Source organism: Cornus florida, unplaced genomic scaffold, assembly GCF_030987335.1.
Source record: "Cornus florida cultivar Cherokee Brave unplaced genomic scaffold, ASM3098733v1 CherokeeBrave_3.0.0_Hap2_Chr06, whole genome shotgun sequence".
Lineage (NCBI taxonomy): Eukaryota > Viridiplantae > Streptophyta > Magnoliopsida > Cornales > Cornaceae > Cornus > Cornus florida.
In genome coordinates, this window is record NW_026775576.1 from 95899098 (window position 1) to 95917552 (window position 18455).

The following is an 18455-nucleotide window of genomic DNA, read 5'->3' on the forward strand; positions in this document are numbered from 1 at the left end:
TTGTACAAAAAAAAAAAAAAAAACTATGTTTGGTTTAATTTTTTGATAATTAAGTTATAAAAAAACCTATTTTTAAAAAACAATTTTTTATAATTCACTGAAAATAATTTTTTATTCTCTAAATTCTTGAAATCTATTTTTAAAGTTACAGCAAAATTTTTGTGAGAACTCAAATTTTTACTCTCAAATTTCAATTATGAAAATTCAACAACCTAAGAGTTGTCAAAAGACTCAAAATTGTCATTCAACACACAAATCTTCTGTTTCACCAAACATCTGGCTTTTCAACTCTTAAGATATGATACAAGATTTGGTTATCTTGATTGACACAATACTTAGTATTTGGGGGTAAAAGAAGACTTTTGCATACAGAGCATATTCACTGAATGTAAAGCAAAAACTTACATTGAATGGTAATCCATAGACCTCTCTAATTATGTGGAGTGATGGTGACCACAGGACCACCATGAATCATCGTGCCCTCTGCATAACATTTTGCCTATTCTTATATTAAGAAGTAGTAATAGCATCTTCAATGCAAAAAAAAATATTTTCGCTAAGTTAAAATTATATTTTGTCAGGTGTTATAGTGTCAAAATGCTACATTTAAGCAATTCTGCCCCAATAATACATTTCACTCAAAATGCTAATTTTTAATACAACCATTATTCTTTTTCAACTACTATTCATATTTGCATCAGTAATTTTAATATTAGACACATTCCAAGTCAAGTTGTAGACATTAGAAGGAAATCAAAATTAAACCTAATTAAAAAGAAGTACAAATCTAAAATATCTAGTCAAAAAAGGACAAAAAAACAAAACAAAACAAATTTTTTATAATTTTTTTACCACTATTTGTGAATTATTTTTTTATATAATTTTTTTTTTTTTAAAATTTATATATAATATATATGTATATTAATATACATATAGAGATGCGAATGGGTAATGACTGGTGAGAAACGACACTGTTTTGGAAAATGTGAGACTTGTCAAAAAAAATTTAGCAGCTGCTATATATGAGAAGAAATTTGAGAATCTCGAATTTTGAAAGCTCAAATAAGAGTCCATTGGAGAGGCCAACTCTCATATTTTGAGTTTGAGAGGCTCAAATGAGAGAGCATTAGAGTTGCTTAACACTTTTACATTTAACAACCCAACATCCTTTTGGAGTCAAGTTTCCACATACCCTAATTTTTTTTTTTTACCCATGTTATCAAATACTTACTATTTCAAAATCATATCACAAAAATTCCGAAAAAATACATGGTTTTTTTTTTTTTTTTTTTTTTTTTTTTTTTTTTAGAGTTAATCCAAACCAATCACTAGTGCATAGATAAATAAATATGTCAATTTTATTAAAATTTTTATTTACGTGTTAGCTACTAATTAAGCCTAAGAGGGAGAAAGAACGCGCAAACATGTGAGACACTGTCACATTGAGTGTGGGATCATCAAAGTTGTGGAGAATGGACACACTTAGGCACACGTGAAGAGGACAAAGCATTTATGGTGTTCTAGACTTCGTCTGATTTTCCGAACAATATTCACTGTAAATGACCAAGATCATACAGCCAAAACACTTCACATTTATGATGAACTTATAGCCCAAAATCATACATTGGCCATATAAGTATCTATGTGGTTACAGCAGTGGAGTCAGGATTAAGTTTTAGGGGGCATAGTGTATTTGACGAAGAGTAAAAAAATTCAATTAATATTAGAATTTTTTTTTGTTTTCACATCAAAAAAATCCAACTAACATCATATATATATATATATATATATATATTCAAATCAAAAGGCAAACAAAAAAACCATTCAATGCCAATATTGATTTATTGAACTAAAAAGGACACTTAAAATACTTGGCAAATATAAGAATCAAATATAGATTTTGATAATATTTCCACTTAATACCAAAATAAATATTTGCAAATTGGAACCATAGATTTTGAAATTCAAACCCAAAATGTTGACACACAACACAAAAAATCTGCATTCAACTGATATACATATACATGCAATATCTTACAAATTGTAATTTTTATTTTATTTTATTTTATATATTTACAAGGGATAATTCCAAAAAAATGGTGTTTTGGTGGTCAAATGCCAAAAAGGTGGTGTCAAACTCAAGTTTTCCAAATCAATGGAGTTTTATTAAATGCTGACTTGGACATGAAAATTTATTGTAAATTTTCTTTCGATTCCCAAATTGCCCATCCTATTATTGTTGTGAAATTATACAACTACCCCTTACCAACTTTACTAATTAAATTCACATTTATATATCTATATCTGGCCATTACATATCACCCTTTCTCTTTGATTTTTATTACTTTTGTTTATATATTTTTCCCCTGAATGTGTGATTTTTATTCAACAAATAAACTACATGAAAAAAAACCTTAGAAATAGGACCAAATGAACATAAATAGGAAGAATTAAAAAAATGTAATAAAATTAGTAATACAAACTATAATGAAATCATCAAATAATCAGCACATAGTCACACAATAGTAATGAATTTTCATAATAAAATAGGACAACTGACAATTAAAATTAATAGGACAGTTTTTTTTTTTTTTTTTTATAATTTTTTTATTACAACTAATAGGGCAGTTTCAAACAAGCAATTATGCATTCCCAAAAATCTAATTGGACAAATAGCTCGCCAATGTTGAATCAGCTCATGAATGGCGTGTCTGATGAATAGTTGTTCCCCTACCAAATTCGTACTTCTAGTCAATTTTTCACTTATAAAATATATATATATATACTCCCATCAATTTCTCATTGAAATTTCAACCCCTTTTTAGTATATAGTTGCAGTTACATATACACACATATATATTTTTGGTCTTATAATATTGTCATACTTTTACCTATTATTTTGACATATTTGTGAAATGTAGAACTTTTCTTCCAAGAATCCTCCAAGGAATCAATGGTTCTGCCAATCTAAGAGAGATGGAGAGAGAGAGAGGGCAATCAATTGAATGGGTAGTTGGGTTATTTCGCAATCGACAGTTTAGAAATTAAAAAAAGATTTACAGGAAATTTTCATGTCCATATCAGCATTTCATAATTCTCCACTAATTTGGAAAACTTAAGTTTGACTCCATTTTTTTAGGTATTTGACCACCAAAACACTATTTTTTTTAGAATTATCACTATTTACAATCAAAGTAAGATAAAAACTAAAATAAATGTGAATCATGTGAAATTCTTTAAAGAAATAAAAATAAAAAAAACTAACTAGGGTTTCTGATTCTTAATTGTATAAATAAAATAAAATAAAATAAAAACAAATTTTATGGGGAATAAGTGCAAATGGTTAATTCTTTCAATCTATCCTTTTGAGTTCTGACTGGTTATGTCTGGTGACTCAATCAGAGCATAAAGTTCCAAACCAAATTAGTGAGTAAGAGAATAGAGATTTGGACTCTGGAGGTTGTGAATGGATTTAAAGGTTTTTTTTTTTTTTTTTCTTAAAGCCGACGCAATTATAGTATAAAATAGTTAGTACAATAATGCAAATTAAATGGTTGAATATTTTGTTAAGTAAAATGATTAAATCATCCTCAATATATCATTAAATATTTTTTTGAGAGGGGCATATGTAAACTTTCAAAAAAATATGCACATAATAGAAATAATTTTTTTTTTTTTTTTAGGGGGCACACTGTCCTTCCGCCCCAGTGGTGGTGAACATGGACGGTGACATTAATAATGTGCTAATGGCCAAGATAGTTGGCTCACATTCATGGATTTTTAGTCATCCATATCATTATGCCTTTTGGGAACTTTGTTTTATATGTAAATTTATTTCAACGTTGTTGCGGATGACAAAAATGGTTTTGATTACGTACATTTCCGTATAGATTACTTATAAAGCATGTGTAAGCATGACATAAATAACTTTAAGGGTGTGTTTGGTAGGGTTGATTTGGAAGGATGGGGAGAGAAAAGAAAAAAAAAAGATAGAGTGTGAGTGTGTTTGGCTGAGTTAAGTGGAGAGAAAAGGGATAGAGTGTAAGTGTGTTTGGGCGAGTTAAGTGGAAATAAGGAGGAATAGCTATCCCTCCCTGTTTCTTATTTGGTTTCTCTCCCATTTTGAGAAAATGGAGAGAAAGAGAGTAGTGAAGTAGGTGGTATTTTGATAATACCAAAAATAGCCTCCACAAATCAACATACAAAAAAATTATTCCATTCAAGTCCCAATTATATAAAACTTCCTTGTTCTCACCACTCTCTCTTTCTCTCGTCCAATGGCGTCAATCTAAGTACCTATGTTATTCATTAACAACACTCAAACCAGAAAAGTTGGTTCTATGGTACCAGTATGTTACTTCCTTCAGGCCAAGATATTTCAATTTTTGCTGGTTTAGTTTGGTATTCCAAAATGGTGTTATGTAAAATCAAATCATGTTATAGAATGAAAATGATGAGAACAAACATATTCCTTTAAAAAAATTTAATTGTTGAAAAAACGTATTATTTTTTTTTTTTTGGGTTAATAGCAAACTTATGTAACATAGCTTAACTAGATCTCTTGACTTCTTGGTTTAGCTTATGCCAGTAGCTTTTTCACATAGCATAAGCTAAATCATGTATACTTAACAATTTGTGCTGGACACGTTTTCTATTTAGTTTTTTCGCTTTAATTTTAATTATTTTTTAGAGCATTCTTAATTTTGTTGCATTTTATATATTTATTTATTTATTTGTGTACCATTCTTATTTTCCAAGAAGGTTATGAGCTTGATTTGTTCTCTGTTTGAGATAAACTTTAAAAAAAATAAAAAAAATTAATTTGATTAAAAATATACGACTCACTTATGTATGAAGAACAGAAAATTGATCATCAACTGTGATTTTCTTTGGATTCTCTTTGTTGCTATTTACCGATCAAATAAAGACATCATGTTGCTATTTAAATGACGTTTTTGAGTTATTGGCTCTAACAAGTATTTTTAGGGACATTATGAAAGGAAGGGTAGGACAGTAATTTGTCATTATCCTTTTTTCTTTTTTCTTTTTAATCTTATCTAAATAAGAATAACTATCATTTCTTTTCTTTTATCCCCTATCTCTCCAAACATAAATAGAAATTATTATTATCATTTCATTCATTTTTCTCCTATGCATCCAAACGCACCCTAAGGGATAATCTAATGACCAACTTTCGTCTCCCATTCTAAAAGTTGAGAGTTCGAATTCTCTTATTAAAATCACTTCCAGAACCCAATGATAGATTACGAGCCACTCTACGAGGCCCGATACCATCATCATATAGGCGTGTTTTGATGAAAATCGTCAACAGAGTGTGCAAAAATGAACAATATCTACATGAATTGAGACGGATCGTGAAAAAATACAGAATAAATAAATAAATAAAATTGATAAATAAGATAAATAAATTTGATTAGGTACATGCCCGTATAGATTACGTTATTATAAACCACGTGTAAGGATGACTATGTGAACCCGTATAATCGTAGACAGTATTATACCATCTATGTTAAGAATAAACTCCATTTTATTGCAGTGTCTTATCTTATCTTAAGCATGACCAGACATGTTTACGTAAGACCAGTATTCGTACAGTAAAATATGTCTTTTGGTTGCTGTAGTGGAACTCATGTTATCAGAGTGTTTCACGTTGCCGTCAGTCTGCTTTTCATATTTCATTTGTGACCAAGGATATTTTTTTTACCGAAGTTACTACCTCAACAACATTAGCGTCCTTCCCTTATTTTTTTACCCATGTTTTGTTTAAGGGTGAACAAATAACTCGTAAATTCGTGAATTCAATCTGATTTATACAGATTGGATCAGATTGTTACACTCACAAATCGGTGGTAGGTTCAAAAAAGTTGAATCCGTAATTCACGGATCGAATTACAAATTAGAGTGTTAAAATCCGATCCGATCAGTAAGATTTATATATGTATATTTAAATAATGTATTAGTTAATTTAATTGGTTATTGATAATTTAATAGACTCAAAATGTATTAGTTAATGATAACTTAAATATATAAATTAATGTTGATAAATTGAAATTTAATCTATTGGGTTATGGTTAAATATAAATAATACTGGACAATTTAAGAAAAACTCCAACCCGATTTGATCCGTCATTCCATGGATCCAATTCGATTCGTTATTCCATAAATCGGTGGCGGATTAAGATTTTTTTAATCCGTTAGGAGCGGATTGGATTAGGATTGATGCCTAATCTGATCAAATGTGTGGCCACCCTAATGTTTTCCTTTCTTTCTTTCTTTTTATTTTTATTATTGATTTTTACTTATTTATCTATGAATATGAATTACTCGATATTAGTTTAAATACCTTATGATATGCAAATGCAAAAAATTCTTGCTAACTGGTTTAAATACTATGAAATCAAAACAAGATCTTGTTTACGGTAGAAAGGGGGCTTTGAATGTGGGGAGCTGTTCTTAAATTATTTTTACAATGAATTGGGTATTTTAAATGTATGCAAGTCTTTTAAATTTATTATTATTAAATATTATATGAAACCAAAAATAGAAATAAGTAGATAAATTGTGAACATGAATGGAGGTGGAAGGAAACAATAAGGATGCAGAAAAACAAGACAAGTTTTGTAGAATGATGGTGCCGAGCAATTGAAGTGATGTGGACAGCACAAATGTCCTTGGAGCTGGGAGTGGGGACCCAACATTCACTAACCGGTCGGTAATCTGTGTGTGTGTGTCTCTCTCTCTATATTATATGCATATGGCAATGGTTGGTTGTATCGGATCCAATATGTGATTTTTTTTAAATTTGATATGCAATTTGTATTGGTTAATTTATATTGATTTTAAATCACAACCCATTACATCGTGACTGATATTGATACCACAACCATGATTGATGCTGTGAACTACTTGCTAATAATGTTAAGATAATACAATACTGACTTGTAAGTTTGGATGTAAAATATTTTTTTAAATATATATATATACATATATATTTGTTTTGAAAAAATATATTAAAAATTAACAAAAATAATTTACTCATCAATTTTTAGTAAGTTATTTTCGATGAATTCGATCTCAACCTCAACCTAGATCTTTGCCAAATACAATATATATATATATATATATATATATATATATATAATCTAAAACAAAAAAATATTTTCCAAAAATAATATTTTTAAAAAAACAAACAGATAAAGATGAAAATTATTGTTTGAAACTATGTTCGTACAATACTTTTTCCATTCTAAATCACTGTACTTTCTCCATTCTATATCAGAGCTAGTGCTAAGCTGTACTTCTTCCATTCTCTATGGAATCAGTGCTAAGCTGTATGTATCGATGACATGTAATGAAAATAAGGCCGACTTTATCATTTCTAATTGTTATTATGATCATTTTCTTATTAATTTGAGGACTTAGCAACAATGGCGTGCATAAGAAAAAAACCAAGTGCACCACTTACGAAAATTGACATGGTCCACAGGACCATTGAAGATGACAATGGAAGAAGGGAAAGACCAAGAATTAACATGGATATTCAATATATATACGTGTGTGTGTGTTTGATAACACGTGATTTGAGGAAATTGCTTTCTTCATCAGATTCAATCATGTAGAACAAACCACGCAGCAATAATGTTAATTATACTTTTATTATTGATGAGTAAGGAAACCAGAGTCAATAAACTAGTATCAACCAGCAGAAGTACAATAAGTTCCGAGCAACATGAACGGTATTGTATGGACCAAAAGGAAGTATGACAGATATATATGGGAGAATTCATTTCAATTGGAGAAGCATAATTATAAGTACCTTCAATTTCCCTCTTTGAAACTAACTTCAGTTGAAGTGGCTATAATTGATTACCATTGCCATGAACGAGCGCATCGATTCAGTACTCAAAATTGTACACTGCATCTCTCGTGATTAAGCATTCACGCCTGGCTCACTGATCTGAATTGACGTTTTTGACAAGCTTTCTTCCAGCTCATTTAACTCATCCATGTCCAACTCGTCATCGTCATCATCTTCAGGAAGAACTTCGGTATCACCAGCAGCCGATGTTGAGGAACTTGGTCCATCTGAAGCAGAATTCTTAGCAACCTGAAGTGGACGCCAGTCATTTCAGTTTATAAATTACAATGAATGCTAGCCACTACAAAAATAAATAAGTCCAATGATGTCAGACATTTAACAAGCCGAATAGTGTGGACAACCAAATAAACAAGCAAACCAGTACTTCTTGCAAAACCTGTTCTACAGCAGATTCAGCGCATATAAAAGGTAAAAGGAGGCACAAATCATATATCCTCAAATTAAGTAGCATTATTATCAGTATGGTTCCACAAATGGAGAATCTAACTACGCTCTAATTAGAATAATTGGGTTATGCAAATCTGCTATTTCCTACAACCAACAAAAGCAAACTGAATTAGCTACAACAAAGAAATTCCATTTTCTGAACTTTTGACTATGTTCACCTATTATGCCAACTTTTTACTATGGCAAGTCATAATCTATCATTTGAATGTTGCTTCTAAATCATTTAAATTTGAAAATAAACCTAAATTTGTCCAAGAATATTTCTTCTTCTATGTCCAATATATCCTACTTCGGCTGAGAAAGGCATATGCGGTATAACCCTTGAAAACAAAATATGAACCAATGCTTCTCCATCATCTAATCTTTATATGGCTGCAGAGGCGCAAAAATTGGTTTAAAGCAATGCAAAAGTAAATATTATTCTACTTGACCATGCCACCACTGCTAATAAAGTACCACAACAGCCTCAAATCATTAATATTCCCATTATTTCACATATAAATTTCAGCTTTTTTTTTTTTTAGCATATTATTACCTTTCATCACTATATTCTCTACATGTTGAGAAGATAACTCCTTTAATGGGTATAATCAACTTCACTGGTTGACATCTATTAACATTGCTCCACCATATCTCCTGAACAATCTGAATTTCTTAACCCATAGAGTCCTTGTCAAACGAACAAAAAATTTCTTTCCATCTGTGCTTTCAGTCCTGCTAAGCTTCATGTACACTTCTTCGTGCAAATCCCATTGTAAGAACTCCTTTCCAATTAAGTTGCATTATAGGTTAGTTCAAATTCATGGAGAAATGAACAATATAGTTGATCTAAAAAGACTAAGAACCCTTGGCCACAAGATGAACTCTACACATGCCAGCAGATTTTTAAGGTCAACAACCACCACTTAACATCTGAATGGTCTGTGCGCCCTTCCATCATTCAAACTTATCTTCTATGTCATCTCTGCTGATAGTTTTGAAATTCAAATAAACTGGTTAGGATAAGATAAGCTTTGAACAACTCTAGCTTATCAAATTAGTTTTCCTCTCTCTTGTCAGTCTATTTAAGGAAGTTATGTAATCAGAATTCCATGCAGCAAAAATTAATAAAAGATGCTTTTTATATTACGTATTTTCTCCTCATCTTTCTTGATGTTTTAATTCAAGTAGCCAAAAGGCAAACAGGTTTCTGATGAGTGATGGATGACCACAATATGAGCTTTAATATATGCTAAAATATTTCTCAGATTGACTTATCAAAAAATAAATAAAAATTCCCAGATTGGCCTCTAACTAGTACTATGGTTCTAGAATGAACTAAATACGGGCGCCGTTTAATGAAACCTTACTTATCAAAAAAGAATTTATTAATAGGTTCAAATGCATCATTTTTTCTAATGCTGTGTCTTGCACAACATTAGCTTATCCTTGGATACTAATGCTTTCTACATAGCACAAAGCAAAGAACTTGAAGCCAGAAAAGGCAGAAAAAAGATGATACAATGATGAAAAAGATGTAAGCGGAAAAATAATTTGACCTATTGTAGACGGACAATACTTGCCTACTCACCGGTGAGTAGGAAGCTTATACTCACCATGTATGTGGCGCAATGTTAAACTGACAAGTGTCCTTACATTTAAAATAATAAAAAATAAATAATTTGATAACTATTCGGGTTAAACCCAGATGAATCCGAACCAAATTCTAATTATCTCTCCTCTTCCTCTTTCTCACGCTTCCCTAATTTCAGGATTAATTCTTGCTCTTGTCCCGCTCCCTAACATGAATTTTGAATAATTGTTAATAATTTGTATGATTTGTTAGTGCTGTCCACCAATATTCTGGAACTCTTACTATTTGTGGTGCCAAGTACTTGCCATGTTAGTCAGTTCTCCGTTAAACAGTTTCCTATGAAGCTTGAAACTATTTTTCATTGACAAATTATTTTTTTATTTCATGCAACTGATTTCTGTGAAATAAAGTACTGGACTCTCATTGCATTTTAGTTAAACAACCTCAAATCTTCCTTCTCATATACAGATCATGAAAGAAAGAGAACTTATTGTGATAGCTTTATCTCTGTTGGTTCCTATATCTTGGTTCGCTAGATGAGAGGGAGAGGCAGATGAGAAAGAGGAAGCGTGAGGAAGAGGAGAGAGAATTAGAATTTGATTCGGATTCATTTGGGGTTTAACCTGAATAGTTATCAAATTATTTATTTTTTATTATTTTAAATGTAAGGGCACTTGTCAGTTTAACATTGCGCCACATACATGGTGAGTATAAGCTTCCTACTCACCGGTGAATAGGCAAGTATTGTCCATTGTAGACACCCCATTTTGCACCACTTTTGCAACTAAATTTAAATATTCATTCTCTAAATAAAAGAAGAACAAAACAAATAAAAACAAACAAAAACAGAAAAAAAATTAATAAGAGCCTTCTTTTCTTTAAATGTAAAAGGTGGCCATGTGGCCACCCTTCCTAACGTAAACTCCAACCAATGACAGGCGGCCACGTGGCCACCTGTCCTTTCATTTAATTCCTTGTCACAATTACATTCCCCCCTTTCAAATTCAGCTCACCCAGCCAAAATTTCACTCTCCTCGTCAATTCAACTCATGAGTATTATTCCCCACATTAATATCTTACTCTCTCTCTCTATCTCTCCATCATTTTTATTCTTTATTTCTTGTTATATTCCTTCTGCCCCTCCAATCTCACTCTATAAATAGACACTTGATCCTACCTAAACACGGACCCCAAAAACCCACTTTCACCAACACAAGGCTACTTGGCCCAACACCAATCCACCACCCTTGGTTCACCCTCTTCAATTTTCACACAGCCACACGCACAAGAATTAAATCAAACAAGACCCACTTGCACAGCTCCTGCTTTAGCCATTTTTAAAGCTCCATATTGGTAACAAATAATAAGAAGATCCATTCTCATTCTTTCATTATCAAAACAAGGCCACTACTCACAAAGAAGGAAAGACCCACTTCACTTTCACAAACACTTGCAAAACTCACTTTCTTAAACCCATTCATATTTCTCTCTCTAAAACCGTGGTGAAAGACCCATTTTGCTTACATTTTCTACCAGGTAAATTATACTCCAAAACACAAACTCATGCACACAGTTCCACATATAATAACACACACACACCATGCACACACTGTAACACACACGCACACACATGTTCCACTGTTTTTCTTTTCTTTTATTCTTTTTATTTCTTTTTAATTGTTATCTTCCTTTCACACATACTAAAACAAACACTCACACCAGCACATACACACACTTCTCTCATATCTATTATTCTTTTTATTTTTTAATTTTCCTTTGTCTCCCCTTTTACACACATACATTCCATGCACTCACCAACACACACACACCAGCACATATATACCCATTTTTTTTACCCTTTTCTTTTTGTTTTTCTTGTTTTCCTATGCACACTCACATCAGCACACACATATTTCACTTTTCTTTGCTCTCTTATTCATTTTTTTAATTTTTGTTCTTCATTTCACACACATCCATGATAAACTATAGAACACACACACATACCACAAACAATCCGTTTATTCTTTTTTGTTTCTTTCTTTTCTTCACACGTTCATGCATACACCCAGACAGACAAAGACACACACAAACATACTACCATGCATTTTCACTCCTCACTCGCACATTAGCACATTTTAGTGCCTAGACGGAAACGATTAAGCCTAGCATTGGTTTTTGTTGTATTTTCAGAAAGGCAGATATTTAATATATACATGTATGTCTTTTGTTGTGTCATTCTCACCCTACTAATGGGTTAACACTCTCCATTTTCCCCTGCTCTTCATTTCTACGCATCATTCATCTTTTCATAAAACTCTCATGTTTTTCATAAAAATAATATCCAAGTTAAGAAGAGATATGGTAAGAGAGGACCACAAATCAATTGCTTTCCCCCTAGAGTTACTGTATTTCTTCATTAAGTCAGACTTTTCAAAATTGCATCTTTTTTTTTCTGAAACTCGTGCATCATTAAAACTCCAAGAAGGCAAAAAACACAGTTTTCATGATTTTTAAAACCTAAATTTTCCATCAGATTGAGTAGTTAAATCTTTAATTATTTAATTCCAAATCCATCCGGTAGACATTAAAATACCCAGGTGCAAAAAGCAAAACCATTTTCTAAATATGACTGCAACTTTTTGAGAAATTTCAAAAGCATACGGAGACGGAAATATTATTTTAGAATTTGGTAACCGTAAAGTTTTGTGGATGTTTCAAGGGTGCCTAACACCTTCCCCTGGCATAATTGAACCCCCGATTACATGAAGCTACTATAACAAAAAGGGGTGTTTTCAAAAATTATTTTAAGAAATACTTCAAAAATCGTATTTTGTGAAAAATCTATTTTCAAGGTGAGCTAACACACCAAAACCCAATGTTAGATGGCAACTCCATGAATTTCTATGCAACGCCCTGCATCAAATCATTTTTGTTGCATTAAATCAACATTTTCATTTGCGTTGTTCCATTTTAAACTCACTTCCCAAATCACCCCATTAGAAATGCAGGTCGAAATCTGGGCGCGACACCTATGATGCCTACTAGAAGAAAAAAAATAATTAAAAAAAAAAAAAAAAAAAAAAAAAAAAAAAAAAAAAAAACAACTTATTCTAAGAACTACAAGGTAAATAAGAACCATCAACATTACACAAAAGCAAACAAGTTGAAGGGGATGCAATTAACAAATTCTGCGCAATAGATTCCTTGTCAAGGTGATTTCTTTGGCTTTTTTATTGTGGTAGTGTAAAACCTTGATGAAAGAAATATATCTACATGCTATCAGCAGTTATAAAAATGCTTTTCAAGGGCAATATTGATGGATTTAATAATTATTAGCATTGCATTGTTAGTCATGATGCATGAGCATGAGAAATTTGTGGGGTCTCCAAACCCCCTGAGCAATGCATAACAAAGAGACAGATGAAAGATTCACCTTCTGTTCAGTAGCATCCGATTGTTCCTCTCTTTGGTACTTTTCATAAGCCTCAGCATCATCCACGAACAGGCTAGAATTTGACAGGAACAGCTCACGGCCACTGGAATGGAAATCCATTTAGTAACTACTTCTGACAAACTACAACTGCATGTACATGCAAAAACAGATGCATAAACACACTCATAGGTGCAGAAGATGATACCTCATACGGTCATTCTTGGCCCTATCTGCCTTCTCTGCAGCCATGGAAGCATCTCTTGCTTCCATCTTTTTCTTCTTCCATTGAATGAACAACTCAGGAGTCATAGGAGTTGAAGTAGTTATTTTTGCACGCTAAGACCAAAGCAAATATTCCATTAGGAGAACTGTATGAAAAACATTACCATAATGACAACAATAATTATAGGGATGCATTCCAATGATCACCTGATTTTCAATCTCTTCCTCAATGGGTATCTTTTCACTCTCTTCTTCAATCAGAGCTTTCATTTGAGATTTTAAAATATATCCAGGAGGAAGAGCATGCCTGTAGTGGCAATCCTTACCACCATTTGGACAGACCCAAAACCAACCGTATTGTTTCTTCTCCACTGCTTCCAAGAAGTATTTACATACCTGCACATACGTTGAAGAACAATAAAAAAGTAATTTTATGTTTTATAAAGGACATGTGATGCAAGGCTAAAATATGTCTAACAGAATACGGACAAAATGATGCAAGGGAAATAATAATGAGCCATACAAATAAAGTCTTCTATGCAAAAATAATCCAGTTTTGCTTTATCTAAACCCAGAAATATCTTACAACATACATTATAAGGTTTATTTGACTCATTCTTACCTTCGATCTTCCACACCTTCAAAGCTTGCACTGATTAAGCCATAGTTTTTAAAGTCACATCCATGCCCCAAAATAACCCCTGGCTCATCAAGGCTCAGACAAAGCACCTCAACCTACTTCAGGCTTGGCCCATTCAGTCAAGCTCACATACCGCACCTTTTAGTAGGCTCCAGTCTCAAATAACGAAAAAAAAAAATGCCTTTAATTTTCATTCAATCTTAGTCTTTTCTTTAACTTAATGGCCATCAACTGATTTTTCTATATCATATCACGACCATTTGCGATGGATCATTTTGTTCGAAACTTATTCATGACCTTACAATTGACTAATTACTTCTAGTACTTGATTATTTATACTTGTGATTATAGCTTATGTTTAAAATCTAAATGATTGCAAGTTCTATTATTGAATACATATAAGGATATTTAATTTAGTTGATAAATGTACACACTGAAATGAAATGTGCACATTGATCTACCTAACCTTCTCAGTTGAAAGGCTATAAAAACCATTTGTAAATTGTTATGATGGACAATTCCTTCTTTTCAATTTATTGAGTTCATATTCATGTTTCAGAATCTTCTGTTCTAACTACATTTAAAATTTAAAATGTATTCATATTAACACATACTTTTATGCTCCAAGGGCCTTTTAGCCTTAAGCCTGTAATAACTACTATGAATCATATTGCACATTATTAACATTGTCATTATTCTTTATTGAAAATCTAGTAATTACAATAGCATTAGTCACTGTCACTATCAAAACGGTCACCCCACTTTTAGACGAACAAAATAACAAAATAATATGTCAGTTAGATTAAAAGTTGCCTGCCTGGTTCAGGTGTAAAATATATTTTCAATAAATATTCATTTTTGAAATTTCAAAATGCTTATGAAGCATTTCAATTAAATGAGGAAAACTTAGCAGCTTTTAACTAATGTCTTTCCAGTACCTGTGGGTACAAGAATATTCTTTGATCTCGGCAAATCCATTCATTTGAAAGACATATCCATAACTCTTCCTCAATGTGCCACTGGAGTTTTAGTGTTGATTTATAACATTTACGCCCATCATTTCATGTTTCTTTCGCCATAGTGCTCCTATGTTTCCCTCTGGATTCCCTTTCTAATACCAAATGATTTCCTCACTCCACATTTCCCATGCATTTTCTCTGTTATTGTATTTCCATTTCTGTTCTCGATGATGTTTCACAAATCCACTTCACATAATGGTAACCAAGATTTGACTAAAGGACTTATGTTAGCTTTGCAGCATACATGGACAAGATCAAATAGCCAGATAAGTGTGCAGTTACCACCGTATATATCAGAGAAAAGGTAAGTTTATAATTTATCAAATAATAAAATCAAGCAAGATCATAAATGCTTCTACTATTACACAATCAAACACAGAAATTAAACGATATTCTTAATTTTTTAATATATCTCCATGTAAGTGAAGTTTCCATAGACAACTAATGCCGGCATAAAAAAATGAGATTTTGCTCTGATTACATAATACAGATTGAATGCATATTTCAAACGAAAAACAAGTAAGAAAAAGGCAAGCACATTAATCCACCAACAGTCTTCAAGAACTGAATCTGAGATCGAAAACAATAAAAGACGTTGATGAAGAAGCTCACAATCTCAGTTGGTTTATTCTGCTTATACTCCGCTTTCTTGGACTCCACGACTTGCTCCAAAGTCTCTTGATCCCAATCTTCCATTGATTCTCTCTCTTTTCCCACAGGAAAAAAATAATAATAAAATAAAAGAAAAAGAAAAAAAAAGAAGGAGTATAATATATAACATTTAAATAAAGATATAATATAACAAATTAATAAAGCAAGATCTTTGTAACTAACCTTGATCGCGCTTATCACTATAGATATCAATCTTCTCGCCTTTCCTCTGCACATTCAAGTCATGCGAGAACTTGCACTTGAAACCCTTAGCACATTGGCCCGCTTTATAGAACTCACACAATATGGACTTTGGATCAACACCTAGCACAAAAAAAAGCCACCACAGAGTACATCAAACCTACATATGCATGTAATGGTTTCGTGCGGGCGCGCGCACACAGAGTAAAAAAGATCAAATACTCTGTTGTCTGTTTCCTTACCCAAGTAAATATATATATATATATATACATATTTTTTGACACTGCATGTGGATTGATTGACGCTAAGGCCTTAAATAGAGCGGAATGGAAACATGGGATTCATGTAGCCGACCCCAAATAATTGGGAAAAGGCTTGGTTGTTGTTGTTATTGTTGTTGTATATTCAAATTGTTTACACTAAAATTTATTTTCCTTCTCAGTTTCTTGTTTTACACAGAAGCTTTGAAAATCTACGAAGATTAAGAAAATTCCAGACAAGCTTATACAAGCATACACATGGATGCAAGTATAACATTGGCATACAAATATGCAAATATATAGGCATTGATATAAGTAAATATAAAATGCGTATGCATTTTTAAATGTGCCTGTATAGGTTACATATGCATGTATACACACACATACACATACGCCCATATGCACTAGGTGAAAGACCATGCACCTCTACTTGGCATGTATCCTGATTTCCTACAAGGACAATGGCTTCCGGGAACAGAGTACATAAATCATTTTTCAAGTCTTGTAAGCAAAAATTTTTCCCTCCACAAAAAATTTCTAAAACTACTAGCAAACATACTAAAAATGCTGAATACATTCTATGGAAAATTTTATACGTCAGAATAAACAGAGTGAAAATCAACTATAAATCTCCCCCAAACAAAAGACCAATCTTGACAATTACCAACTGGCACTTTGGGCTGACTAACAGCAACTTTGAACAAATCATTCAGCTCCTTCTCTTTTGCCTTCTCTTCTTCCTTCTTTTTCTGTTCATAAAAATAATCACATAATCAAATTTAATCAATTAATTAATTGATAAACCATATAACCATATTCATGGCACAGGCTTACACACAACACACATAAAGCAAGACTCTGAGATATACAAATATGAATATATAATTATAAACAATATATGGATTACTTACGTTTTTTTTACAAATTCAGATGATAAAAAAAAAAAAAAAAAAAAGGGTCACAGAGTATGCGTATATATATGTATGATATACAGATATAAAGTATGTGTATATAATTTGTTTGAGAGAAACAGAGAAATGGGACCTTGGCGGCGATTTTGGAGGAATCAGTTTTGGGTTGTACGTTTTTCTGGAGGCTCTGGACATATTTCTGGACATTTTTGCTCTTGTTCTTGTTCTTGAGACCGAATGTCTTGTCTTCGACGATCTTCTGCTTCTTCGCTAAATCGACTTTTGATTGCTGCTTCGGAGGCATCTCTGATTGTCATCAAACGCTTCGCACCTGCTCAGGTGCCCCGAAATCGAGCTGAATTGTATTAAAATTAGGGTTTTGTGTACCCGATTCTCAGTTTAATTTGATTTCTCAGAAGATAATTAGGGTTTTGAGAGGAAGATCGATGATCGAGCTGTGATTTGAATGTGTCTGATTCTTTCGATTAGAGAGAGTGCAAGAAGACAGACGGTTGTTTGTTTGGCAAAAACAAATGGAGGGGCTGCGTTCACTTTCGAGAAGGCACGTGTATGGTTGAATTACCCAAACTATCCTTCATACAGGTCAAAAGAATTAAATAATAATATTTTTTCTGAATTAAATAATAATAATAATAACTACATATAATCTCCTGCGTATATCATAAACATTTTTATTATACGGCGGGTAAAGTGAATTAAATCCCTTGAACTATTGGGATATTTGCAAGAAATCCCATAAATTATAAAAGTTGCAAAAAATTTCACTGAACTATTGGGGTATGTGCAAAAAATTCTCTGGAACTATATATTTTTTTACAGTTTACCCTATCAAAGCGAATTGATTGACTGAAAGGGACGAAGAAGCCGAGGAATTTGTTGCTGGGATCTGTGGGTCTCCTGTCATAGTTCCATCATAGCCGTTGCACCACTAGCCAGATCCGTCGGCCATATATATCGCATTTCTCTGCACCGTTGCGTCAGCCCATCGCCATCACCGCCTTGCCCGCCGTTCAGCTCACCTTGCTCGCCGGTCAATTTCACCGTCCATTCCAATCTCGCCGGCCCATTCCGCCATCTCCATAGCCGAGCACATCACCGTCCGTGTTTCGAGCACACAGCGGTCCATAGTTCACCGTCGAGCCCCCTTGAGCTCGCCGCCACCTCCACAGTTCATGGC

General features: G+C 32.6%; 1 protein-coding gene across 2 annotated transcripts; it reads right to left on the bottom strand.

Moving 5' to 3' along the window:
- Nucleotides 1-7657: 7657 nt before the first annotated feature.
- LOC132313090 (zinc finger CCCH domain-containing protein 11-like) lies at nt 7658-17794 on the bottom strand. Of its 2 annotated transcripts, XR_009483386.1 has the most exons (9): nt 17391-17794; nt 17011-17095; nt 16069-16209; nt 15847-15941; nt 13783-13971; nt 13559-13689; nt 13354-13456; nt 8883-9111; nt 7990-8128 (listed from the first exon to the last, which is right to left on the bottom strand). XR_009483386.1 is itself a non-coding variant. In XM_059811736.1 (8 exons), exons 1-8 carry the CDS (start codon nt 17559-17561, stop codon nt 7952-7954), a joined length of 1092 nt encoding a protein of 363 aa, XP_059667719.1. In that variant the 5' UTR covers nt 17562-17792; the 3' UTR covers nt 7658-7951. The 2 variants fall into 2 exon arrangements, 1 of the variants encoding a protein (XP_059667719.1); XM_059811736.1 differs by lacking the exon at nt 8883-9111 and having other exon boundaries at nt 7658-8128; nt 17391-17792.
- Nucleotides 17795-18455: the final 661 nt, after the last annotated feature.

What these genes read in the sequence shown, in the direction of transcription:
- LOC132313090 (XM_059811736.1), bottom strand. Translation starts at nt 17,561, where the DNA reads ATGCCTCCGAAGCAGCAATCAAAAGTCGATTTAGCGAAGAAGCAGAAG. An exon ending in AGGAAGAGATTGAAAATCAG is followed by an intron (nt 13,690 to 13,782) that starts GTGATCATTGGA and finishes CTTTGGTCTTAG; the next exon opens with CGTGCAAAAATAACTACTTC. An exon ending in CGGATGCTACTGAACAGAAG is followed by an intron (nt 8,129 to 13,353) that starts GTGAATCTTTCA and finishes CGTCCACTTCAG; the next exon opens with GTTGCTAAGAATTCTGCTTC.